This window comes from Pongo abelii, chromosome 4 (assembly GCF_028885655.2).
Source record: "Pongo abelii isolate AG06213 chromosome 4, NHGRI_mPonAbe1-v2.0_pri, whole genome shotgun sequence".
NCBI classification, from domain to species: Eukaryota; Metazoa; Chordata; class Mammalia; order Primates; family Hominidae; genus Pongo; species Pongo abelii.
Genome location: NC_071989.2, coordinates 177,419,638 through 177,446,160, shown reverse-complemented (window position 1 = coordinate 177,446,160; position 26,523 = coordinate 177,419,638). Strand labels below are relative to the sequence as shown.

The 26,523-nt window shown below is 36.8% G+C and overlaps 1 protein-coding gene and 1 pseudogene across 2 annotated transcripts in view; both read left to right on the top strand.

The window, feature by feature from the left end:
* The window catches only part of PANK3 (pantothenate kinase 3), a 31,506-nt gene extending 9,916 nt beyond the window's left edge, over positions 1-21,590 (top strand). Inside the window, exons 2-7 of one of the 2 annotated variants that reach the window (XM_002816166.5) lie at positions 1,078-1,430; positions 3,768-4,021; positions 5,996-6,172; positions 8,553-8,676; positions 10,899-11,024; positions 12,423-21,590. In XM_002816166.5, coding sequence (XP_002816212.1) covers positions 1,078-1,430; positions 3,768-4,021; positions 5,996-6,172; positions 8,553-8,676; positions 10,899-11,024; positions 12,423-12,473 — 1,085 coding nt within the window. In that variant the 3' untranslated portion in view covers positions 12,474-21,590. The remainder of the gene's footprint in view (positions 1-1,077; positions 1,431-3,767; positions 4,022-5,995; positions 6,173-8,552; positions 8,677-10,898; positions 11,025-12,422) is intronic. The other variant, XM_063724379.1, reaches the window with a different exon arrangement.
* On the top strand, positions 15,525-21,590 carry LOC103890771 (solute carrier family 2, facilitated glucose transporter member 3-like; annotated as a pseudogene).
* Positions 21,591-26,523: the final 4,933 nt, after the last annotated feature.

Genomic DNA, 26,523 nt, shown 5'->3' with positions numbered 1-26,523 from the left:
TTTTGGGTTTGTTTTTTATGACAGGATCTCACTCTGTTAAACTAATCTGCAGTGTAGTAGTGGTGCAAACATGGCTCACCACAGCCCCAGCCTCCTGGACTCAAGTGATCCTCCTGCCTCAGCCTCCCGTAACTGGGACTACAGGTGCATGCTGCCACACCCAGCTAATTTTTAAATTTTTTGCAGAGACAGGATCTTGTTATATTGCCAAGGCTGGTTTCAAACTCCTGTCTTCAAGCAATCCCCCCTACCTCAGCCTCCCAAAGTATTGGGATTTCAGGTGTGAGCACCGTACCCGGCAGGAATTGCTTTTTAAGGAGGTGCTTTTCTCCTGGGTTACTTGAAGTGATTATAGGCCAGTTTTATTGTATTAAAATGTTTATAGAAACAAAGGTTTTCATGCCCTTAGTGATGACCTATTTATTGAAAAAAAAAAAATGATCTGAATTTTTTCTCATCCCTGGAGCACATGGTATTTAGTAAATGAAAAGGAGTTGCCTACCAGGCCAGGAATTAAAAGATCCTATGTCAACTCTAAGCACCCTATACATTTTTAGAAAATATATTAATAAAACTTTGAAGGTCCGGGCGTGGTGGCTCACGCCTGCAATCCCAGCACTTTGGGAGGCAGAGGCAGGCAGATCACGAGGTCAGGAGATCGAGACCATCCTGGCTAACATGGTGAAACCCCGTCTCTACTAAAAATACAAAAAAAAAAAAAATTAGCTGGGCGTGGTGGCGGGCGCCTGTAGTCCCAGCTACTTGGGAGGCTGGAGAATGGTGTGAACCCGGGAGGTAGAGTTTGCAGTCAGCCAAGATCGTGCCACTGCACTCCAGCCTGGGCGACAGAGCGAGACTCCGTCTCAAAAAAAAAAAAAAAAAATTGAAGGGAAAAAGGTAAGTTCCACATGGAACATGTGTCTTACCCAGTACGTATTATTGCCTGAATGCATGATTCAGAGTAAATGAAGTTTGTGGCTAACTAGTTTCTAATTTGTGTTTCTAAAATGGATATATATATATATATTTTTGTTTGTTTGTTTTGTTTTGTTTTGTTTTGTTTTTTTCCTCCCATAGCTTTCCCATGGTTTGGCATGGACATTGGGGGAACTCTAGTAAAGCTCTCGTACTTTGAACCTATTGATATTACAGCAGAGGAAGAACAAGAAGAAGTTGAGAGTTTAAAAAGTATTCGGAAATATTTGACTTCTAACGTGGCATATGGATCCACTGGCATTCGGGATGTACACCTTGAACTGAAAGATTTAACACTTTTTGGCCGAAGAGGGAACTTGCACTTTATCAGGTTTCCAACCCAGGACCTGCCTACTTTTATCCAAATGGGAAGAGATAAAAACTTTTCAACATTGCAAACGGTGCTATGTGCTACAGGAGGTGGTGCTTACAAGTTTGAAAAAGATTTTCGCACAGTAGGTATCTTTTACTCAAAACTGAAAATTGATACCTGTTTTTAAATATGAGAGTAGGTTTCCATCTAGCATGTTCCTTAATTCTCCCTGCACATGCAGTGGGAAATATGTATCCATGGTTGCCTTTCACTTGGGGCATTTTAAACACGTTTATGAGATGACTAAAAATTGCCCAGATTTGGTCATGTTGTTGCACATAATATTTGGTAAAACTTGTTTAGGGCTGTATTACAAAGCTACAATAAAAAGGGAATTTGAGGACTTTAATGAATTTGGCAGTGTACAAAGCCAGATATAAATGAAGCTTGAATTATTTTCACTATTGTCCTACATTTACATGGTTTTTGGAATATTACTTATTCAAATAATATTAATCTTCCAGGGCCATCTCCTTCCCAAACCCTAAGTTTGGAAACCAATGTCTTTTGGTTAGTATAATGGACACCTGAATGAAAATCTGTTACCCTTTTTTTTCTGTTTTTACACGGTTAATCCTGCCGTGGTCCTGTGTCAAATGGGGTGATTTGAATGGATCTGGCAGGAGAACTATGAGTATTGGTTTGAGTTATGTGCTGTTAGCAGTTTGCCATCTTCTAGTCTTTTCCATTAGAATGAGAGTTCAAAGAGTGGTTTGCCAAGCTTCTAGTCATTTCTATTAGAATAAAGAATGGCTCTATTTAGGACCACTGAAATTTGTTTTTCTTGAAAATGTAAATGTGAATAATTTCTGAAAATCATAAGAAAATACTGTTAATGGAATATAAAGGCTGACGTGGGAGGATCACTTGAGGCTAGGAGTTTGAGACCAGCCTGGGCAACATAGTGGGACCCCGTCTCTATAAAAAATAAAAAAATTAGCTCAGCATAGTGGCCTGTGCCTGTAGTCCCAGCCACTCAAGAGGCTGATGAAGTGGGAGGATTGCTTGAGCTCTTTAGATTGAGGCTGCAGTGAGCTGTGATTGAGCCATTGCACTCCAGCCTGGGTGACAATGAGACCCTGTCTCAGAAGGAATATAAATAACTTAAATGGCTCATAGAAGGGAGAACCTTATAATTTGAGGTAAAGATCTGTAGTACTGTATGAAAAGAGGTGCCTTGGGAACACAGAGGAGTAACAACAGCTAGAGAGTTGAAGAGGTTCCCAGAGGAAGTGATATCTAAGCTGCAATGTATTATAAAAGATATCTTATTATACACTTTTTACTAACCTGAAATGATGAATTTAATCATTTCAAACTAGTACTCAAACTATAATATAAAGACAGGAGATTAAGGTATCAGTGATTAATCAGAAATTAATCTATCCGTGGGTAGATTAACAAACAGTATGATCATTCCAGAGGACATCATGAAGTAGTTATATGCTTACACCTATGCATAGATTGATCATGAATACCAAAGCTGCACATGCCAAATAGATATGGTATGTTCTATTGGAAAATCAGATTACCATAAATGGCATTGCTGTTAGTGACATGACCCTCCAACATGCTAAACAAACACTTGGTAAAATTCCAAACAGTAAGAAGTACAATATTCCCTTGCTTTATATGGTGGTTCAATTCCTAGCAAATTTAGTATATATTTAAAACTACGTGGGTTGGGCACAGTGGCTCACGCCTGTAATCCCAGCACTTTGGGAAGCCAAGGTGGGCAGATCACCTGAGGTTAGGAGCTGGAGACCAGCCTGGCCAATTAGCCAGGCGTGGTGGTGGGTGCCTGTAATCCCACCTACTTGAGAGGCTGAGGCGGAGAATCGCTTGAACCCACGAGGTGGAGGTTGCAGTGAGCCGAGATCATGCCACTGTACTCCAGCCTGAGTGACAGAGCTAGACTCCGTCTCAAAAATGAATGAATGAATGAGTGAGTGAATCCATGGAACGAATACTTTTGTATTTGTATACACAGACAGATAGCTAAAATAACTGTTCTTCTCTAGCCTCAGATAATTATTAAATAATTTTGCTACTGCCACTATAAAGATGACTGGCAGAACATTCAAAGATAATGCATACATGGGATAATTTTTTGGTTTGCAGAAATGTCCCATCCATTAAGGATGTCTGGCATCACAAGTCCCTGCCCACTAAATGTCAGTTTGGTCCTTCCTTCCTCCCCATCATTTAGAAAACTAGCAGTGAGGTGATACCACCCTCACTGAGGACCAGTGGACTAGATGAAATCCCTAAAGAGATTTTGACATGAAACAAAATGAAAATGTGGGGGTCATAGATCATTTTTAATTTTTGTGAAGTAATACAGGAAAATCATATAGTTGAGTCGAGTGTTTTTGAATGTCATCCTTTTTTGTTTTTGTTTGTTTGTTTGTTTTAACAGATTGGAAACCTCCACCTGCACAAACTGGATGAACTTGACTGCCTTGTAAAGGGCTTGCTGTATATAGACTCTGTCAGTTTCAATGGACAAGCCGAGTGCTATTATTTTGCTAATGCCTCAGAACCTGAGCGATGCCAAAAGATGCCTTTTAACCTGGATGATCCCTATCCACTGCTTGTAGTGAACATTGGCTCAGGAGTCAGTATTTTAGCAGTCCATTCCAAAGACAACTATAAACGAGTGACTGGGACAAGGTAGTGACTTTTTTGGTTGTATTGCTGCATTCACATTGTTTTATACACAGAAGTTATGAAATCAGTATAATAACGCCATTTTCACCAGTAAAAGAGCATGTATTTGCACAACAGCAAAAAAAAATTTTTTTTTTTTTTTTTTTTTTTTAAAGTGAAAGAGGGTGCCATGTTGCCCAGGCTGGTCTTGAACTTGTGAGCTCAAGCAATCTGCCTGTCTCGGCCTCCCAAAGTGCTGGGATTACAGGCATTCGCCAGCCAACAGATAATGTATTTTTATAAGATGTGTATGTCAAGACTCAAACTGAAATTATTAAATGTTTATTAGTCAGCGTCAGTTGGGATCAAAATTTCCATAATGGTAAAGTGAATTTTTATCTAGAATGAGTCTAGTAACATTTTTTCTAGAATTTAACTGGAGCATTTACTTGGAAGCAACAGTGTTCTATTTATTTTAAAACTTTATTATGTTTATATTTTGTTCTTTTTTCCAAAGCATTTTTCTTCTTTACCTATTTTTTGACTTTTTAATAGATATTAATATATGTAAACCTCTAGCTTGCCATGTGCTGAATAGATTACCATTTAAACTGCAGTATTGGGGAACATTGTAATTTATTCTTATAGGATGAATTAATGTGATTTCTTTTTGTGATAACATTAATGTTCCCAAGTAGCCCACATACTTTTCTGTAATACCTGAAATACGAATGAGAAATAAGATTTAAAACTCATGATTCTTCTATGTATTTTATCAACTTTTACAGAGAGGTGAAGATTCCAGTTTAAGGAAGAAAGATTTTCAAATACTTTAGATTAATTTGTGAAAAAAACTCATTTTAATTTTAAAGTAGTAATTCTGTTTAAATTATGCTTAAATTTAATTAGTACTTTATTTTTATGGTGGTTAAAAGTTCACCTCTGTTGTAATTCTCTATGCCAAAGAATTATACACTACTATTACCTTCTTCGGTTAACTCTAAAAGAAGTTCAGTCTGTTAACTAAATCCAACAGTGTTTCAGGGGTAGAACTTGCTAGAAATTTAGATGAGACTAGGAAGCAAAGGTTTAGAGTTTAGGAATTAGATATGATTTCATTCTGTGAGCATATCCAGAAGAATAATAGAAGCAAATAAATTTCTGTAATTGACATGTTGGCCAGCTGGACATAAATTTACTCATTGTATTTATATGTAGGTCATGTGAAATGTTAATGTATCACATTGAATTGATTTCACCCATGTCAGGCCAAGTAAAGAAGCTTTTCCCAAAATCATTTCTTGGAAACCATTTAAAATTACAAAGCTGGGCATGGTAGTTCATGCCTGTAATTCTCACACTTTGGGAGGCCAAAGTGGAGGATTGCTTGAGACCAGGAGTTCAAGACCAGCCTGGGAAACATAGTGAGACTCCCCCATCTCTACAAAAATATATACCTATATATTAGTCCAGTGTGGTAGTGTGTATCTGTAGTCTAGCTGCTGTGGAGGCTGGAACAGGAAGATTGCTTGAGCCCAGGAGTTCAAGGATGCAGTAAGCTATGATCATGGTCACTGCACTCCAGCCTGAGGGACAGAGTGAGACCTTGTCTCAAAAGAAAAATTACATATTTTCTCTTTGTAATTAATATGGTACTGATTTTTAACATTTATTCCTTTTTAATGCACACACAACAATTTATTTTTGGTAACTACGGAGTGTAAGGTATTAGGTGAGAACTTTGGGAGATATTTAATAGGTCTTTCCTTTCCTCATGTTTCCACCAAGTGATTTTTTTCTTTGGTTTATTCTTTGATCTAACAAGTTTGGTTTTACTAAACAATTTTTGTTGCCTTCATTATGTTATTTCAGCACTTAGCATTAGTCATAGGTTTTTTTTCTGTGTGTTCATTGAATACATGAACGATCCACCCTTTTACTTTAGAGAAAGAATATAATGTATAAATGCAACTTAGCAAGTTTCTTTATTTTCTTTAGCCTTGGAGGGGGTACCTTTCTGGGTTTATGCAGTTTATTGACTGGCTGTGAAAGTTTCGAAGAGGCTCTTGAAATGGCATCCAAAGGTGATAGCACACAAGCTGACAAGCTGGTCCGTGATATTTATGGAGGAGATTATGAAAGATTTGGTTTGCCAGGTTGGGCTGTAGCATCTAGGTAAGTTTAACATTTGTGTTATTTAAGTTACAGAACTTAAGTAATTCAAGTTGCTTATGTTTTTGGAAAGCAATGTAACAGAAAGTTGTAAGGGTGCTTTCTCTTACCCAGTTTAGGTTCCAAGTTTTGAACATTGATGTCATTTAAAAATTAAGTATCCATTAAGAAGTTTACCCTGAGTGCCCTTATAAGAAACTTTTTTTTTTTTTTTAATTTTTGAGTGTCCTTCCAGTGTTTCTCTATGCAAATACAAATACGTATTTTTACTTTTCTCCCCATATACAAAAGGTTATCTGCCATTATATGGCATACTATATATACTCTAAAGTATCCGTATAGAAATTTTTACATGTTGTTGACCTTATTTTATACAGGTGTAGGATAAATTCCCAAAAGTTGGATTGCAGATGCATTTTTGAGATATTGTTAATTATGCAAAAGAGCGGTACTGTTTTTCACTCTCACCAGCAGTAAATGAAAGTGCCTGTTTCACCAGTAGAGTGCTAACTTTTGCATTTTTGCTAATCAGATGGAGAAATGGTATCTTTATGTAATTTTAATTTACATTTCTCCTACCAACACTGGGGTTAAGAGCCTTGCATATTTTATTTTCTGTGAGTTATTGTTCATGTTCTACTTTTCTGTTGGATTGTTATACAGTTGAATTTATCAGTCTTTTCTTTTATGGCTTCTGGATATTGATTCATAGTAAGTAAGTCTTCTACATTCCAAATATATAAAGGAATAAACCCTTGTTTTCTTCTGATATGTTAATGGTGGTATTTTTATACTTAAATCTTTGGTTTACTTATAGTTTATCTTGGGGTATTTTGTGAGTTACAGATCATGCTTTCATTTTTCAGGTTGTTTTTTTTTTTTCAGAAGGCCCTATATGTCTAATAATCCATCTTTATTTCACTGATTTGAGATGGCTTTTTTTACATATGCTGGCTTTTCATTCTGTTGATGTACCAGCATTATACTTTCGGCTTTATAGAGGCATAAAAACTATGTTTTAATCTCTAGAAGGGCTAGTTTCACCCCTTTGCTTGATTTTCTGTATGAACTTGGCAAGCATTTTCTCTATTACAAAAAGTTTTTTTGGAATCTCAGTAAGTTTACATATTAACTTAGGGACAAATGTTATCTTTATAGTAAGTCTTGCTGTTGAAGAACTCAGCTTGTCTGTTTGTTTAAGGCTACTTTTGTGCCTTTCACACATTTAAAAAGGCCTCTCCAAATATGTCCATACTTGGCTTTTTAAATTGATTCCTAAATATTTTAAATTGACTGTTCTGTTGTTTATCAGTCTTGTCTCCCATTATGCTTCCTAACCATTGTTGCTTGTGCACCCCAAGTTCTTTGTCAGGGAATCCAGTGCCCTTTGATAGTGGACTTTGTCTCTCTTCAATAACATCTCCTGCCTCTCCCTCACATAGACGCTTCACTCTGACCAAACATCTTGTGATTTCATAGATGTTTTCATTTCTCATTTCTGTTTGCCTTTAACCTTTAGTTGCCTCTGCCTAAGATTTTCCTTCTCTTGTTTTCTGGCTTTTTCTGGTCCTTTTGCTCTGAAAAGCCCTGCCTCATACCTTCTTAACTTCTTTCTCCCACCACTGTAATAAAAGATATTTTTTTCTTTGTATTTCCAAGATTAGCCTTTGTTTGGGGTTAGCCTTTGTTTGTTTTTTTCCCTGTTACTGTTAGCGCTTCTGTTGCTGTCTTTTGTATCTAGGCCTGCATTGTCCATTACGGTAGCCTCTAGCCACGTAAGGCACTTGGCATATGAGTGCCACATGTTGAATTGACGATATTTGGATATATTGGCTTAAATGAAATGTGCAATTAAAATTAATTTCACTTGTTTATTTTTACCTTTTTAATGTGGCTAATAGAACATATATGAAATTATATATTACTCGTATTTTATTTCTATTGGACAGTGCTGCACTAGACTAATTCACTGTTTGAGGGACTATCTGTCTCCAGCACAAAGCTTGGTATGTCATAAATGTTTCTTGTGACTGAATGAAAAAGAATTTGAAGTTAAAGCTGAGATACTTTTGGAAACATTTTGTAATTTTGGCTTCGTTAATTTGTTTTGAATCAGGTTTAAATGAAGATATTTTAGTAATCTTTGCTTTCTTATAATAACTAACTATGCCTTTTTTGAGACGTCATTTTAACCTTAATTCTTTGAAAGGTATTACTTTACTCTTGCATAGATTTTTTGTTTGTTTGTTTTGATCTTATCCCTATGTGTTCCTACTTTTTGGTCCTAATTTTTTAAAAATATCCAGGTTGTAGATATGTCTGTTAATACGTAAAATGTTGCTTGTTATCAGCAGATTTGACTTTATTTTTCATTTTTCTGCAGTTTTGGGAATATGATTTATAAGGAGAAGCGAGAATCTGTTAGTAAAGAAGATCTGGCAAGAGCTACTTTAGTTACTATCACCAATAACATTGGTTCTGTGGCACGAATGTGTGCTGTTAATGAGGTAAAAAAAAACAAAAACAAAACATGAATTATCAAAAATGTGAATTGGAGTCCTATATACACCTAGCAGGGCTTCTTCACTTTCCCTAAGGAGGCCTCTGGGATTGAGATGTACCCCATTAAATGCCAAGACTCATTAGGTATATATGTTACGTACCCAGTTGCTACATTACTTTTAAAGAAAGTAGCAGATAATTCAAATTGAAATAGGAGAAATTTATTCAGAAATTTTTTTCAGAAAAACACAACCTAAATCCCTTGAGGATGTAAAAGAAAGTTCTAAGCAGAAGACATTTTGAGATACTTTGTGAAAGCATTTTTTTTAGTCTTAATTTTGCATTTGGAAGGCAGCTATGCTCACCACTATACCACCAGTGCTTAATGTTGCATTTGATTAGTGAAATTCTTGGAAGTTTTCTTACTGCCCTCGGCTTCTTTACAGTGCTGCCTTGTTGCATATGGATCAAGCAGCATTGTACAGGGCTATGAAGGCATTGAGACCTGTTCTTCATGATATTTGAGTGGTGTTTATTGTTCCAAGAAAAGTGTGAAAAGCATATACTGTTAGATTGACCATATAGTTGGGATTCTTTGTTTCGAAGAGAATATATATATTTAATTCTAGCTTCCTTATATAATAATAGATATATTTGCCCATTTAATTTTTATAAATATCAAATACTTTAAAAGGATTGGGAAGTATGCTTTTCGAAGGAACCCTTCATTTGTTCATTCATTCATTTATTCATTGAGTAAATATTTACTGATTACCAGATGCCAGACATTGTTCTGGGTATTTGGAACATATTAATGAAGAAAACAAAGATCTGGCTTTGTGGAGCTTGCATTCATTCTAGTGACATATTAAGTAAATTGTGTATTGTGTATTAGGTGATAAATGCTATTTTTTTAAAAAGAGACCATCAAACAGGATAAAGAGGATTGGGAATAGGGCAGAGAGTGGTAGAGGACAAATTGCCAAGTAATTGAGTGGTTAAAGGAAAGCTTTATTGAAAATGTGATTCTTAGGCAGAGGTTTGAAGGAGGTGAGGGGGAAACTGTGCATGTAGACATTTTGGGGAGAAAGCTTCCAGCAGAGAGAACAAATATGCAAATCCTCTGAATTATTCTTTATTTAAATCCAGAACTTGATCTCATCAGTTTTAGAAACTTAAGTGTTAGTTGGTTGATGGAGTTACTAGTAGGCCATGTTGGGAGCTGACAACAATTTGAGACCTTTATTCTTAGCCCTTTATGTCTAAATTTCCACTGACCAATTGAGTTAACAATAATTTAGGCCATGGTTTACAGTATCCCAACTTATGTACAAAGATTTCTACTCAAAAGTCAATATATTGTGAGAGTCAAAATAAGTTTTCTGGTGATTCAAACACCAGTTCCCCTGTCTAAGATTTCCTAATCATAGAGATGATCTAAGAAACCAAATTAGTGTGGAATCTTTGCAGAGAGAGAATGATTTGATGAATCAGGCAGGGGACAGATAAAGAATGCTAGAATCCTAGGGGAATGCACATGCCAGTACCCCAGTCAGTATTACTCTCCAATTCTATAGAATCCACACTTGCATGTCATTGTTCAACATGCATTGCAATGTGTGGGCCAAGTTTGCTACTTATCAACTAAATGCATTTTATAGTACTTACCATGTTTTGATTTTTTTTTTTTTATCACATCAATAATGTGTCTCCAAATGACTTTGTAAGGGGGCTATTTATTGGCCATTTTCCAAAACAGATCTCACCTGAAATCATCTGCTAGGGTCTTTCTGGAACCTTTTTTTAAAAGTAGAGTTTATTTTTTAGATCAGTTTCAGGTTCAAATAAAATTAAGTGGAAAGCTCAGTGTGAGTTCCCATATACCACCTTCCATACACACACAGCCCACTTCCATCCTCAGCATCCCATACTAGAGTGATCATGTATTACAGTCCATAACCGTGTGCACACATCATCATCACCCAAAGTCCATAATTTAGGGTTCTTTCTTGGTGTTACACGTTTTGTGGATTTTGGATGATGTGTGCAGAACTAATTTTTAAATACTCAGGATTATACGGCTATATGCCAGGAATGTAGTAGGTATTATACTAATAAAGGGTAGTTGGTTTTTTTTTTTTTTTCATTTTTAAATAAATATTTAGAAGCCTTTTATATTGTAAAATCTATTATTTTTACAAGTTTTTTCTTTGTTCTTTTCTTTTAGAAGATAAACAGAGTTGTCTTTGTTGGAAACTTTTTACGTGTCAATACCCTCTCAATGAAACTTTTGGCATATGCACTGGATTACTGGTCAAAAGGTCAACTAAAAGCATTGTTTCTAGAACATGAGGTATGGTAGGAAAATGTTTTTTGTGAATTTTAATAGCATGTTTTTTAAGAGACAGGGTCTTGCTCTGTCACTCAGGCTTGAGTTTAGTCGCACAATGATGGCTTACTGCAGCCTCTTCCTCCTGGGTCCTCCCACCTCAGCCTCCCAAGTAGCTGGGACCACAGGTATGCACAACTGTGCCCAGCTAATTTATTTTTATTAATATTTTTTGTGGAGACAGGATCACTCTTTGTTGCCCAGGCTGGTCTGGAACTCCTGGCCTCAAGCAATCCTTTGTAGGTGTGAGCCACCGTGCCCAGCCTTAGTAGTAGAATATTGGTTCCTTCACGTCAGTTTCAGTTGTGGGGAAGAGAATTACAATAACCTGTTAGGCACCCCCACTTTTTTTTGTATTCATTTACTACATGCAGTTAAATTCTGATCTGAGCAATTATCAGTCCACATAATGTTTTGGATTAACTTAACTTGAATCATTTTGTGATCAAAGTCAAATGGCTGTATTATTACAAATTAGTAACAGAGATTCAAATTATTCTGCTCTTAAAAGCTTCCATGTCTTGGCCGGGCGCGGTGGCTCACGCCTGTAATCCCAGCACTTTGGGAGGCCGAGGCGGGCGGATCACGAGGTCAGGAGATCAAGACTATCCTGGCTAACACGGTGAAACCCCGTCTCTACTAAAAATACAAAAAAAATTAGCCGGGCGAGGTGGCAGGCGCCTGTAATCCCAGCTACTCGGGGGACTGAGGCAGGAGAATTGTGTGAACCCTGGGGGGCAGAGCCTGCAGTGAGCCAGGATCGCACCACTGCACTCCAGCACTCCAGCCTGGGCGACAGCGAGACTCTGTCTCAAAAAAAAAAAAAAAAAAGCTTCCATGTCTCATTGTCGTTGCTCACACAATACAAATCAGAATGGTGTGCCCTTGTGCAATTCCACATGGCATGCAGTGAGAGTGTCAGGCACAGCCACAGGAAGTTAGTTTGTTTATTAAGTAAAGGGGAGAGGGTGCAGAATTGCTGTTACAGTCCTGGAAGCTTTAGTGTCTAAAGGCCACACTTTTAGAATACATATTTCAGTGTGAGCCTGTAGTCCCAGCTACTCAAGAGGCTGAGATGGGAGAACTACATGAGCCGAGGAATTCAAGGCCAGCCTGGGCAAAATAGTGAGACCATGTCTCTAAAAATAATAATAATAAATAAAAATACATATTTCAAAGGTGTGTAGATATCAAGAATACAGATTCAAAAAATTTTTTATAATAGCTAACAACGCAGAAATGGGTAGGTTTCCAAATATTATTAAACAAATAGATTGTGCATAGTTGTGTGTTCTCAAGTGGTTAATATTATATGCTAACTTAAAAGCTGTACTACATAACAGTTATTTTTAAATTATACAGGGATACTTTGGAGCAGTTGGTGCACTTCTTGGGCTGCCAAATTTCAGCTAAAGCATCAGGTCTCTCTCTCTGCTAATAAATGTCATCCAAGAGGAACTAAAACCAGAGGCATTATTACTGCATTGTTTGTCACTGGGAACCAAAGGATAAAAGAGTAGCATAAGCTGCTGAATGTTGCCATATTAAAGGAGAGAACTTGGTAACGTGAAGTATTTCTCATTGAAATGCTTTCCCTTTTGTATATAGCCAGTGTTAAATCCTTAAATGCAATACAGCCTCTGATTATTGAGCTTCCTCTTAAAAAGATTTTTTTATTTTATGTAGCCAACATTGCAGTACTGTATGCTCAAACACAAATCTTAACGTCTCAGAAATGTTTAGCTTATGAAAATAATCGACTCTGAATATTTGTTACAAGTCTGTTTTATGTGTTTTGATTACTAGTGAGCAGAAAATAACATACCCTGTATTCAAAATTACTGAAATGGCAATCAAAGATGATCATTTTTATGTGATTTTAGAAATGTTAAGGCAATACTACTAATTATTGTAGGTTTTTTTTAACGTATCACCCAAAGCATGTATGTGATCCTTCCCCATTAGTATCTTTTTCTCAAATGCCATAATTAACTGAAATACTATTATTAAATTTTCATGAGAATTCTAAAATGAATCCTGGGAAATGCACATTTGGTGATGTTGCACTTTCTGTATTTTACAGGAATTAGTCAATACATATTGAAATGTTTAATATTTTAAGATTGGAGGCTTAATTACTGGGAATCTGTCCAATGAAGTCCTGGGACTATTGTAATGGAATATGATTTGAGTTCACTGTGCTCTTTTTGTTTGTTTGTTTGTTTTGGTCATATATACATTCAGAACTTTTATTTTAAAACAACCACAATAACATTAATAATAGAAAATTCATCTGGAAATATTCACAATCTAGTCACTGAAAAATGGGAAAACCTCTACCATGCCTTATTATTACCCTTTGCTGTTTGAGGAGCCAGAAATAGAGGTGCAGTTAGAGGAAGGTCACTTTTTCCAATAAAACCCACTCCATAGCCATGTGGATTTTTATCCAAAGGCTCAACAACTAGAGGGAATGATGAGAACTGATAACTAAAATACTGTTATTGGCAAGGGTTTGAAATGTATAAGAACCTAGGAGGGAAAGGAAGATTGAGCAACATAGGAAAAGGGGAAGAGAGGCTGAGTGTCACCAACGTTCAATCTCCATTTATAAAAATACTGCAAAACCAGGAGTTGATGGTAGAAGTGCACATGATCCATGGCAGGAGTAAATCTCTCCACCTCCTCTAACTCTCTGAAAACTCTAGAGTTGGAGCAAGTCTTCCATTTGCTTGTTATCCCCTTAAAAGAATGCCTTCCACTTCCCAACAGCCCCCATCAAGGGACCCCAAGAGGCCACCATGCTCTGATCTCGCACTTTCTTTCCTATTCCACTTGCCTGAATCTGGAGTGGGGTTGAGCCCTCTGCCTTCAACCTTAAGATTTAGGAAGTTCTTTCCCCAACTGTCTAACTTGGAAAGGTAGATGAGTCTGAATTTTGAAGTAACGAATGCAAATTCCACTCAGCAGAGGCAATGTTATTTATGTATATAGGGATAGTGGAATGAGTTTTAATAGATTCTATCCAAAAGGGGTTTGTTCCTCATATTTCCTCTATGTAGGAAGATGTGTCTTGGACAACTTTATCAGTATCAATGGAAAAATGATAGGCACTACAATGAAATGGCAGGATGCCAATATGAGATCTTTCAGGAATAATAAGAAATACAGTTTGTTTGTATAAAATAAACTAGCTCAAATAAGAAAGTTTTCAACGACAGTGATAGTGTTCATTTGTAAGAGATAGTTCTAGAACCTCGATGTCCAGTGCAGTAGCCACTACCCATATGTAGCTGTTGAGCATTTGAAATGTGGTTAGTCCAAATTGAGATGTGCTCTAAGGGACAATAAAAGGTTAAATATCTCCCAATTTTTTGTATTGATTACATGTTGAAATGTTAACATTGGAAATATTGGGTTAAGGAAAAATATACAATTAAAATGAATCTTGGCCAGGCGTGGTGGCTCACGCCTGTAATCCCAGCACTTTGAGAGGCCAAGGTGGGCAGGTCACCTGAGGTCAGGAGTTTGAGACCAGCCTGGCCAGTGTGGCAAAACCCTGTCTACTAAAAATACAAAAATTAGCCAGGCATGGTGGTGTGCACCTGTAGTCCCAGCTACTCGGGAGGCTGAGGCAGGAAAATTGCTTGAACCCAGGAGGAGGAGGCTGCAGTGAGCTGAGATTTTGCCACTGCACTCCAGCCTGGGTGACAGAGTAAGAGTCTGTCTCAAAAAAAAAAAAATGTATCATCTGTTTCCAATTATTTTTAAATGTGCTTACTAGAAAAGATAAAAATCACACATGGTTCACATTTTATTTCTATTAAGATAGCACCGTTAAGAACATAGAGCTTTGAGGCATTGTGGTATTAGAACCAAATCTATTTACCACAGTGAGCTTACAGGGAGTTACTTGAGATCTTAATAAAAAATTATAATCTTTGGCAGCCTTCATTATGATTTTGTGTTCTTATTATTCCAGTAATTCTAGATTACATATGGGAAAAGCTAAGAGCCACAGTGGTGAGATGGTTGCTCACTCTAGCGGGTAATTTCAGTTTGAAAGGATAAAATATAATGAATCATAGTTCACATTAACCAAAGTACAGTGATGAAATAACTTAGACTCTGACCATTCCATTTTTTCTTAAAGATTGCCATAAATCTATAGATGTTAATACAGTATTTGCCACAGGTATAAAACTTGTAGTTACTATCATTCAATTAAGATTCTTATCTGTACAGATATATAAATCAGAAACTTTTAAAATAAATTGAACTAATGGAATTTTGGCTCAAATATTTAGTCACTACAATGGAAATATTAAAGCAAGGAGCATGAAGTCATTGTAGGGTTTTAAAATGACTACTGACTGACATGAATTCAGAGTTTCAAACAGTCTAAATTATAAAAACTTTACATGCTTTTCCTCCTAAATAACCACTCTAATAATTCATACGTTCATGTCTTTAGGTAAAGAAAACTGAATTTTAAATACTTGAGGCTGGGTGCAGTGGTTCATGCCTGTAATCGAATATAAGAACTTGAGTATAAAATTTGAAAACTACATAGGGAAATGTCTTTATCATGCATCTCTTGATAGTCTACTGAAGACTCTCTATTAAGTAAACCTGTGGTCTGTAAAAAAAAAAAAAAACCCATAGTGATACTTACCTTGTGTAATGTAAACAATTTTTTAAGCTCTTTAAAGTACATCTAGATTTACTGGTAATGTATAGAAGTCAGTTTTATCCCCAAGCATTTCTACTTCCTAAACCATTAGCAAGAGACTCAAAACAACTTAGACCTCCAGTGTTAACTTGCCAACATAAAAATCTGAAAAACATTGTAATCACTATCAAAAATACAAAAGAGAGAATAAATTCCCAGGTAAAAGGCTTTACAAATTTTGGAACTATTATGCTTTTGTTTACTAAACATTGATCCTTGTAGTAATTCTGCAATATTGCCTCAGACTCCCACAAAGTTTCAAAATAGTTCATCTATTAGATTCCTGTAACATTTATTTGGGATAAACATGGTTTTGTTGCTGCTGTTCATAATAGAATAAAATATTTAGCTTTGATGGTTCAGATGTAATACAAAGAAATAACTAAGTTTGGGCCTGAGATAAATGTGGTAAAGCAAGAACGCAGAGATGCTGTAATGGTGAGTGAGTTTTATAGCATTACTGAGGACCTGAAAACTCGCTGCCAAGGATTCTTTGAAGGTTTTGTTGGCCGGAAGAAGTGTCTCTGGAATCCCACTCCTAGCTCTTCTTGAATATTTGAAAAGAATTAGATAAGGGCCATGGGGACCCAGGTCACCCCACCTCTTCTTTTCAGTTTGGCTACAACATTGGTGTCATCAGTGCTCCTGAGACAGTCATACCGGACTTTCTCAGTTACACTTTGAAAGAGAGGCCAGAAGACTCTCCCTCTGAGGTGTTGCTCATGTCCCCCTGGCCCTTGTCTGTGGCCATCTTCCCCAATGGTGATATGATTGACTCCTTTCTGTTGCACGCTTTGTCGACCACTTTGGCAGGTGCAATTCAATGCTTATAATTTGTTGGCTATCACTGGTTGCCTTACGGGATTCTGCAAAAAAGCTGAGTTGGTTGAAATGCTGATCCTGGGCCACTAGATTACTGGTTTATAATGCGGACTCTGCACAAGTTTTGTGCCCATGTACATTGGAGAGATCTCGCCTACTCCCCTTTGGAGTACCTTTAGTGCTCTCAACCAGCTGGGCATCATTGTTGGTATTCTGGAGATCCAGATCTTTGGTCTGGAGTTCATCTTGGGGTCTGAAGAGCTATGCCCAGTGATACTGGGCTTTACCATCCTTCCAGCTGTCCTATAAAGTGTAGCCCTTCCGTTTTGCCCTGAAAGTCATAAGTTTTTGCTCATTAACAGAAAGGAAGAGTACTAATGAGATCCTTCAGCAATTGTACGGGACTCAGGATGTGTCCCAGGACATCTAGGAGATAAGAGTGCTAGGATGATACAAGAAAAACAAGTCACTACACTGGCGCTCTTTAGAGTACCCAGCTACCAACAACCCACTGTCATTTCCATCATGCTCCAGCTCTCTCAGTAGCTCTCTGGAATCAATGTTGTCTTCTATTACTCAATGAGAATCTTCAAGGATGCAGATGTTGAGAAGCCAATCTATAGATTCGTGCAGGAGTGGTTAATATTATCTTCTTGACTGTAGTCTCACTGTTACTGGTTGAAAGGGCAGGAAAAACTTTACATATGATAGGTCTTGAGGCATGGCGTTTTGTTCTGTCCTCATGATTGTTTCTTTGTTATTAAAGGATGAGTATGGTGGGATGAGCTTTGTCTGTAGTGGGGCTATCTTGGTCTTTGTGGCCTTCTCTGAAGTTGGACCAGGCTCCATTCCCTGGAATACTGTGGCCACACTCTTCAGTTTGCAATAGCAGTGGCTGGTTGCTCCAACTGGACCTCCAACTTTCTAGTTGGATTGCTCTTCCTGAACAATTATTATCTAGTTTAAATGTGTTGTTGCTTTAGGGTCATGGCATGCTTATGTATTTCTGTTACCATCTGACCATGGTACTATGCCAAGTTCTCTTAGGGGACCTGAATCTTTCCAGTAGACCACATTTGAAATAGTATGAATCAACTGGGCACAGTTCCCAACAACCCAAAATACATACGTACTTCACTGAAGCAGATCTCATGATTCCATTGACTTCATTTCTAAAATTGGACTTTGAGCAGCCAATTTCTAAGGATTAAAAAGAAACTTTAATGCATTGTAGACCTCTGTACACAGAAAAATCTTTGTAACTTTTGGGCTTAATTTTCATTCTTAAAAAATCTGGTAACTTTTTCAAATGCAAGGAGCACTGTCAGTTTGCTGTGAGGCTAGGCAAACAACACAAGATACAGAATTTCCCATCACCACCACCCTGACCCCACGAGAAGATTGCCTTTTAATTAGAGACTTGTAGAACTAGTGCCTTTTAAGTTCTACACTCATCTTTTCCAAAGACTATTAGTAAACTTGCCATGTAATTTGACATGGCAGTTCCTTCCTCAGCTACTCTAATAAAGTTGGAAATTAGGTGGTCTCTTAGTTTGGGTAAAGTCAGTACTATTGCCAGTAATATACATGGTAATTGAAAGCCCTTAAAGTGGTTCAGATTATTTGCCAAATATTAGACTCTATAAAAATTTCTGAGGTTTTTTTTTCTTTTACCTTTGAGTGTACATGTGATTGCTATAATGTAAATACCAGTCCCTTCAAGACTGTTTTTATAATCAGAATGATGTAGCACAAAGTGAAAAGGTTTTCCTCTTATTCCAGCAGTATTCTTGCCTTCAAAGAGTAGTCCATTACATCTTGCCTTGATTTTTAAGGTTGTTTTCTTGGATGGAAAGCTTAGCTGGATAGTAATTTCCATATGTTCTTTATAACCACTCTGTATATTATAAGCAAAGTTTTTTCATATTTTATTGTATCCTTTTCTGTTGAGCACTTTATGCATTTTAGTCTATTGCATTTGAGAACGTAGTTTAGAAATTCTTTCACTGTTTAAAGCCATGTGAAAACTGATAGAGGATAATGAAAATGAGTGTACATTATTTTGAATTTAACTTAACTGTTTTATGGTGGGTGTAAACAAAACATTAGAAATATATTATCTTTTTGTGATAATACTCTGTGACCTCACTTAAAGTGATCTGCCATGAGGTATCCATGATCAAGTTTATGTTTATTCTAATACCTAAGGAATTCAGCCAACTTTGTTTCTATCATCAGATAATCTCAGAAAATAGTGTGTTTTATCTATGTTACTGCCTCTTTTCAATATTTAAGAGAATAATTGTCTTCTGGTTTCTACTGAGCCTGGTAGTAATCACTAAAGACCTAAAAAAGTGAGTAATTCTTTCCTTCTGTTAAGAGTATTTGGATAGCCCATTCACGATAATGGCGGTATGAAAATGAATCATCCCAGCTTTTCTGACATATCTAAATTTTGAATAATTAATTTCCACTTCCAAAAAATTCAGGTGTTTTCTCAGAGCAGTCACTACTATTTGCGTTAGTCCTGTATATTCAGTGAATGTGAGGTCATATTTGGTATCGTATTAGAAGTAGTGTTGGTCACTGGTCTTGCCTCTTTGAACATTATTTTCATTTGTAAAATGAGGGAGTTGGTTTGTTATGATGGGAAATGAGTCAGTTTTCAGGGTCCTGAGAAAGCTGCTTCATTCATGGCTGTGTTTGGGATAACTAAGGTAATTTTTTTTTTCAGGTATTTGGTGTCATGTTTTGGAGTTAGTATTTCGTGCTTATATAATTTTTAAGTTATTACATAATTTTTATTGGTATATATTTTGTAGGTACTAGGTATTGGATTCTCACCAAACCAGTAGAATGGTATTCTCTCTTAATATGTCATTGCCTGTAATGGCCAGGTAGATATACCTTAAAGTAATATGAAAGGTTTTATATGTATATTAAAATGTTTATACTTTTAAATCTGTAAAGGTTATCTGGAATTTTTACTGTGTTAACTTCAGAATTATATGGGCATTATGACTTTTTCATTGTACAAAAAAAATTATTCATAAATGTTGAAATACAGGTGTTCCTTGACTTACGATAGGGTTATGTTCCAGTAGACCCATTGTAAATTGAAAATACCGTAAGTTGAAAATACATTTAATACGCCTAACCTATTGAACATCCCAGCTTAGCCTACCTATCTTAAATGTGTTCTGAACACTTAATATTGGCCTTTAGCCAGGCAAAATCATCTAATACAAAACCTATTTTATAATGAAGTGTTTAATATCTCAAATAAGAGTATTGTACCACATATCGTTAGCCCAGGATAATATCAGAATACGAAATTTGAAGTACAATTTTTAACTGAATGTGTATTGCTTTTGCCCCATTATAAAGTTGAAAAACCATAAGTCAAACCACTTTTAAGTCAGACTGTTTGTGTTACATATATTTAGTGGCCCTTTTTAAAAAGCTGTTTCTTATTTCTGATCATTGTGAGGGGGGATAGATGTGGGAAGAATCATGTCTCTACTAAAAATACAAAAAATAGCCAGGCTTGTTGGCACACACCTATAGTCCCGGCTACTCGGGAGACTGAGGCAGGAGAATTGCTTGAACCGGGAGGCAGAGGGCAGATCATGCCACTATTCCAGCCTGGGCAACAGAGTAAGACTCTATCTCAAAAATGAATGAATTTTCGAGACTGTCTCAAAAATGAATGAATGAATGAATGAATGAATGTGCTATGAGCTGATACTGGGATTTCAGGTACCACAGTTTGTGCTGAATGATATGTTTGGGGTAAATCAGTTTTTTTCTTACAGAATTTCGGTGTTTTTGCTGCACCTACCACTAATTTTGCATTTAAAAGAACAAAAGAGGAATGTATTTTTCAAAGGAGTCAATGAGGTTAAAATCAAGATTTTGAATGGTATAAATAGCAACTAATTCAGTTGTAGGATATTACTGAGTTTTTTATTTCTAAATATGTTTCTTTAATACATTGCAGTGCTTACAGTTCCAACAGCTTTCCAAGAAAACATTTCCATGTTTGTGTTATTTGTAAAGTATACATAAATAATGTAAAATAATTTGGGATTATCTCAACTTTATATTGTATGTCTGAATTTCATCGATGTTGTACCTGGCTCAGTCAATAGTTGTCACAGGTATTAAGCCATTTTGGAATTTGCCACTTTTTTCTGGGTAACCTGTTTTAGTTTAGTTTACAGCACTTAGAAATAGAAGGTAACTTTATAGAAGTAACACCGGTATCCTAGTCTGCTTGCCCCGAATATAATTAATAGTATTAGGATGTAAGTGATGTTAAGATGGTTTTTACTATTTTTTGTACACTGTGTGCTTTTACTTTTTATTTAAACTACAGCGAAAAACTGATATTTTAACTAAAATTGAATGGCGTTTATCTTAATGACCAGTTATTGACCAAATCGTACTCAGAAGATGTTATTATGTCCCAATCTAAGGAATCCTTTAATTTGGGGATTAATTTTACTTACACATGCCATTTCAGTTTAAGTTGCCTCATTCTATTACATCATTCTTGTCAAGTCTAAGCTTTATCATGTCTGAATTAACACTGAATCTGTGATGTAAAAATGTATGATGTGCCATAAATTTTATTCATAATAAACTAAGTTATAGCCTATTGTAATCTGTAAAACATTTCTTGTAAATTACCTAATTTATTTTTTCATTTATGTACAGTATCTTATGTAAATTTGAAAAATGTTTGCCATGGCGCATTCTGTAAACATTCCCGTATTCTTTTCCTTAATGCTTATTTGCATGAAGGTAACTTGGGTTTTGCTTGTTTGTATTGGATAACCATTAAGCCAACTTCAGTTTCTCTGCCTTTTTTTCTGTAGTTTAACCATTTCTAATTTTGTTCATATTCTAAATAGATGTTCGAATCATACTTTTTATTTTCTACTTTCTAAATAAATTATCTAAGTTGTTTACTATGTGTACCTTTTTATTATTTACCTTATGTATTCCCACATTTTCACTTCGATTAAATGCAAGGTTGTGATTAGTTCTGTGAGAGCAGGAACTTTGTAAAGTCTTGTTCACCTCTAGATCCCCAGTACCTGGCACAGAGAAGGCATTGATGAAATTCAGGACTTGGATATATTAAGATGTGAAAACTTGCCCCCCTGAGACCATGTTATCCTGCATCAGAAATGAATATTGTTGGCTTTTTGGTTTTGGGTTTGTTTGTTTGTTTTTTTTTTTTATATAGTCTCTTTGTTGACTGAGCTGGCTTGTAGTTGGTGCAGTCATAGCTCACTGCAGCCTCAGCCTCCCAACTAGCTGAGACTACAGGCATGCACCACCATGCCTGGCTATGGTTTTGTTTGTTGGTTAGGTGTTTGTTTCTTTTTGTTTGTGTGTGGTGTGTGTGTGTGTAAATGGGGTTTCACCATGTTGTCCAGGCTCTTCTCAAACTCCTGGGCTCAAGTGATCCACCCACCTTGGCATCCCAAAGTGTTGGGATTACAGGCTTTATGGAGTATGTGAGATGTTTTGATACAAGCATGCGTGTGAAATAAGAACATCATGGAGAATGGGGTATCCATCACCTGTTAAGTTTGTTTAAAAAAATCATCTTAATATGTGAGGCAGTAAGTTGGAAACTTGACGGCTGTGTTTTCAAATTGTATGATTGTCGTGGCTCCAGGCATAGTTTTCAAATCATATTATTGTCTTTACTTGGAGCGTAGAGGAATGGTTGAAAACATGAACATGACTACCATGTGACATGTGAAGTACATATCCTTTATTTAAAAAAAAAAATTAGCAAGAACTAGGATGAAAAAAATCTTAAGATCTGGACTAAAGGAGAACATGATGCAGTATGGAAGAGATTTGAAGTGTAGGTTAGCTATTCAAATGTAGGAAGTACTGCTGTCGCAAGCACTTAGAAATAAGCTCCTAAAGAGCATACATTCAAGGCTACACACTTAAGTCTTTCAGTTAAATAAACTTTCCAAGGAGGGAAAAGTCTGTACTGGAGTCAATATACAGTGCTATATAAATTTTGAAAGTGGCCAGGAGCAGTAGCTCACACCTACAATCCCAGCACTTTGGGAAACCGAGGCAGGTGGATCACTTGAGGCCAGGAATTTGAGACCAGCCTGGCCAATGTGGCAAAACCCCATCTTTACTAAGATTACAAAAGTTAGCTGGGTGTGGTGGTGCACACCTATAGTTCCAGCTACTGGGGAGGCTGAGGCATGAGAATCGCTTGAACCCAGGAGGTGGAGGTTGCAGTGAGCCAAGATCGTGCCACTGCTCTCCAACCTGGGCGACAGAGCGAGACTCTGCCTCAAAAAAAATCAATTTTGAAAGCAGGATGTCTACTTTCTATGATATAGTCCTTAATGAGTGTATTGTGTATTGAACAAACTTTTGTATTTATGCATCTAAAAATCTATTGATCATTTTCTATGGTAATACTGTAAGTTCCTATTTTAAGATATTCCTATGCATCTGGTTTTGGTGGGTGGAGAGGAGTTTAAGATTTGACTTTTTCCCTAAAGTAAACCTGGAAAACCTGACTAGCTTCTGGAACTTTACATCGTTTTCATAGAAAATTGGTACTTTCTGATAGTTTTTAATGTTACCCAGAGGTTAACAATACCCCAAAAGTGCAGTTGACCACATTTAGGTAAGTAAGTGCTTATTATCCCCAGCCAGGGCTTTAAACAATCTTTACAGTTTCTGGAAACAGTAGCAAAAATTACCAAAACTATGAAGGCATATTCTTTTTGATTTAAGCCCATTTTGCTCATTTTCTTCTAGCAAAAGTTTGGAGTCCAGCCAACCCAGATTTCTTTGAAAACAAAAAAACACAAAACATTAAATTATATCACTGAAAGAATTCAAGCACCTGGCCAGGTGCGGTGGCTGACGCTTGTAGTCCCAACACTTTGGGAGGCCCAGGCGGGTGGATCACGAAGTCGGGAAATCAAGACCATCCTGGCTAACATGGTGAAACCCTGTCTCTACTGAAAATACAAAAAAAATTAGCCAAGCGTGGTGGCGAGCACCTGTAGTCCCAGCTGCTGGGGAGGCTGAGGCAGGAGAATGGCATGAACCCGGGAGGCGGAGCTTGCAGTGAGCCTAGATCCGCGCCACTGCACTCCAGCCTGGGTGACCGAGCGAGACTCCATCTCAAAAAAAAAATTCAAGCAGCTGAACTTGAAAAAAGTAACTTGGGCCTCCGTATCTGAGTTCCACATCTACGGATTCAGCCAACTGTGAATTGAAAACATTTGAAACAAAAAATAATACAACAATAAAAATGATATATGGAAGCTTGATGAGAACACCTGGACACAAAGGGGAACGACAGAAACTGGGGCCTACTTGAGAGTGGAAGCTGGGAGGAGGGAGAGGATAAGAAAAATATCTATTGGGTACTAGGCCTAGTACCTGGGTGATGAAATAATCTGTACAATAAACTCCTGTGACATGAGTTAATCTGTATAACCTGCACATGTACTCTGGAACCTAAAATAAAAGTTTAAAAAATAATGCAAATAAAAAATACAGTATAACAGCTATTTGCAATGTATTAGGTATTAAAAATAAGGATAATTTAAAGTATATGGGAGTTCCCTAGCAAGCAGACTCGGAAGGGGGAAAAAAAGCATATAGGAGGATGTGTAGGTTATATACAAATACTACACCACTTTATATAATGGACTTGAGCATTCATGAATTTTGGTATCAGCAGAAGTTCCTGGAACCAATCTTCCATGGATAGAGAGACAATTGCACGTTATATGGCAGCTTTTTTAGTTGTCCCATTTTGACAATTTGAATACAATATTCTGACACCTTGTGTTTTCAGATTTCCTAAAGCACCTTTGCAGGTTTTCAGGACAAACCTGCAAAGTTTATTACTTCAAAAATGATTTCAGTGAATTTGTAATTAATCTTGCCGATTTTGGTTTAGTTTTGGGTTTGGACCTATTTATAATCAATTTTATTGAGGTATGGCTTATACAGTAATATTCTAACTGTACATTTAAATAAGTTTGATAAATGTGTACACCCATGTAACCACCACTCCAAGGTATTTACATCATTCCAAAAAGTTCCCTTGGCCTCCATCTTAGTCCCCTCCCATCCCCATCTGTAAGCAGCCGCTGATTCGCTCTAGATAAAATTTGTCTTTTCTAGAGTTATTATGTAAATGGACCAATACAGTAGATACTCCCAATCTCTCTTTCTCTCCCAGCCCTAGACTTCATAGAGCTACTGTCTACTTTCCCTACAGATTTGCTGTGGTGTGTACTCTTGTGTCTGTCTGCTTCCTCTCAGCATAATGGTTTTGAGGTTAATCCATATTGTTATCAGTACTTCCTTTTTACTGCGCATTAATAGTCCATTGGATGAATATACTACAATTTGTTTATCCATTCGCTTGTACATTTACATGCAAGTCTTTGGGTGGACCTATGATTTTATCTGGGATAAATAGTGAAATTGCTGGATTGTATGGTAACTCTGTAAGAAACTGGAAAACAGTTTCCAAGAGGTTCCATTTTACATTCCCTCCAGCAGTGTCTGAGAGTTCCACTTGCTCTGAATCCATGTCAACAATTGGTATTGTCCGTCTTTTAGATTGTAGCCATTCTTACATGTGTGTCATATGGTCTGTCTGTGGTTTTAATTTGTGTCTCCTTGATTACTGATGACATTGAGCATCTTTTCAGATCCTTATGGCCTTTCATATATATCTTCTTTTATAAAGACAAAATCTTTTGCCCATTTTTCATTGAGTTGTCTTGTTACTGACTTGTAAGAGTTCTTCATATATTCTAGTTAGAAGTCCTTTGTTGGATATGTATTTGAATAGTTTCTCCAAATTTATGGCTTATCTGTTTATTTTCTTAATACTATTTTGAGGAACAGAGCTTCATCTTGTTGAAGTCCAGCTTCTTATGCTTATACTTTTTGTGTCCTAAGAAATCTTCACCTAATCAAGATCACGGATATTTTCTCCTGTTTTATTCTAGGCAACCTGTAGTTTTAATTTTTATCTTTCAGCCTATAGTCAGTCAGTCTTTGTGTATGCTATGAGGGTTCAAGGTTTTTTTGTTTTTTTTTGTTTGTTTTGTTTTTTTTTTGCACATGGATTTACGGTTGTTTCAGTATCATTTGTTGAAAGTATCCCTTCTTTTTGGTTGTGTGGGTCCAGGAGCTGGAGGAAGACAGGGAGGAAACTTATGGGTGTGGTGGATATATTCACTACACTGTGATACTTTCACATGGGCGGGTATATATAGCAGAACTCACCAAATTGTCTTTTTTTTCTTTTTCTCTGTGGGCCAGGCTGGAGTGCAGTGGCGCTATCTCAGCTCACTGCAATCTCCGCCTCCCAGGTTCAAGCAATTCTTGTGTCTCAGCCTCCCAAGTAGCTGGGATTACAGGTGCCTGCCACCATGCCTGGCTAATTTTTGTATTTTTAGTAGATACGGGATTTTACCATGTTGGTCAGGCTGTCTTGAACTCCCAACCTCAGGTGATCTGCCCACCTCAGCTTCCTAAAGTGTTGGGATTATAGGCATGAGCCACGGCACCCAGCCCAATTGTCTTTTAAATATGTGTGGTGTATTGTACATTGATTATACTTCAATAAAACTCTTCTAAAAAGATACAAAATAAACATTCATACTTGTGTCAACAAATTCAGTTCTCTTCTCACCCTGATTACGAAATTTATGATTTGACCCATTCTGGGCAAGCAAGTCAAACTAAATTATTGACATTCTGTTTTTTCTTGGGTTCATTTCCAATATGCTATTTTATTTATTTATTTATTTAGAGACAAAGTCTCTCTCTGTCAACCAGGATGGAGTGCTGTGGTGCTATCTCAGCTCACTG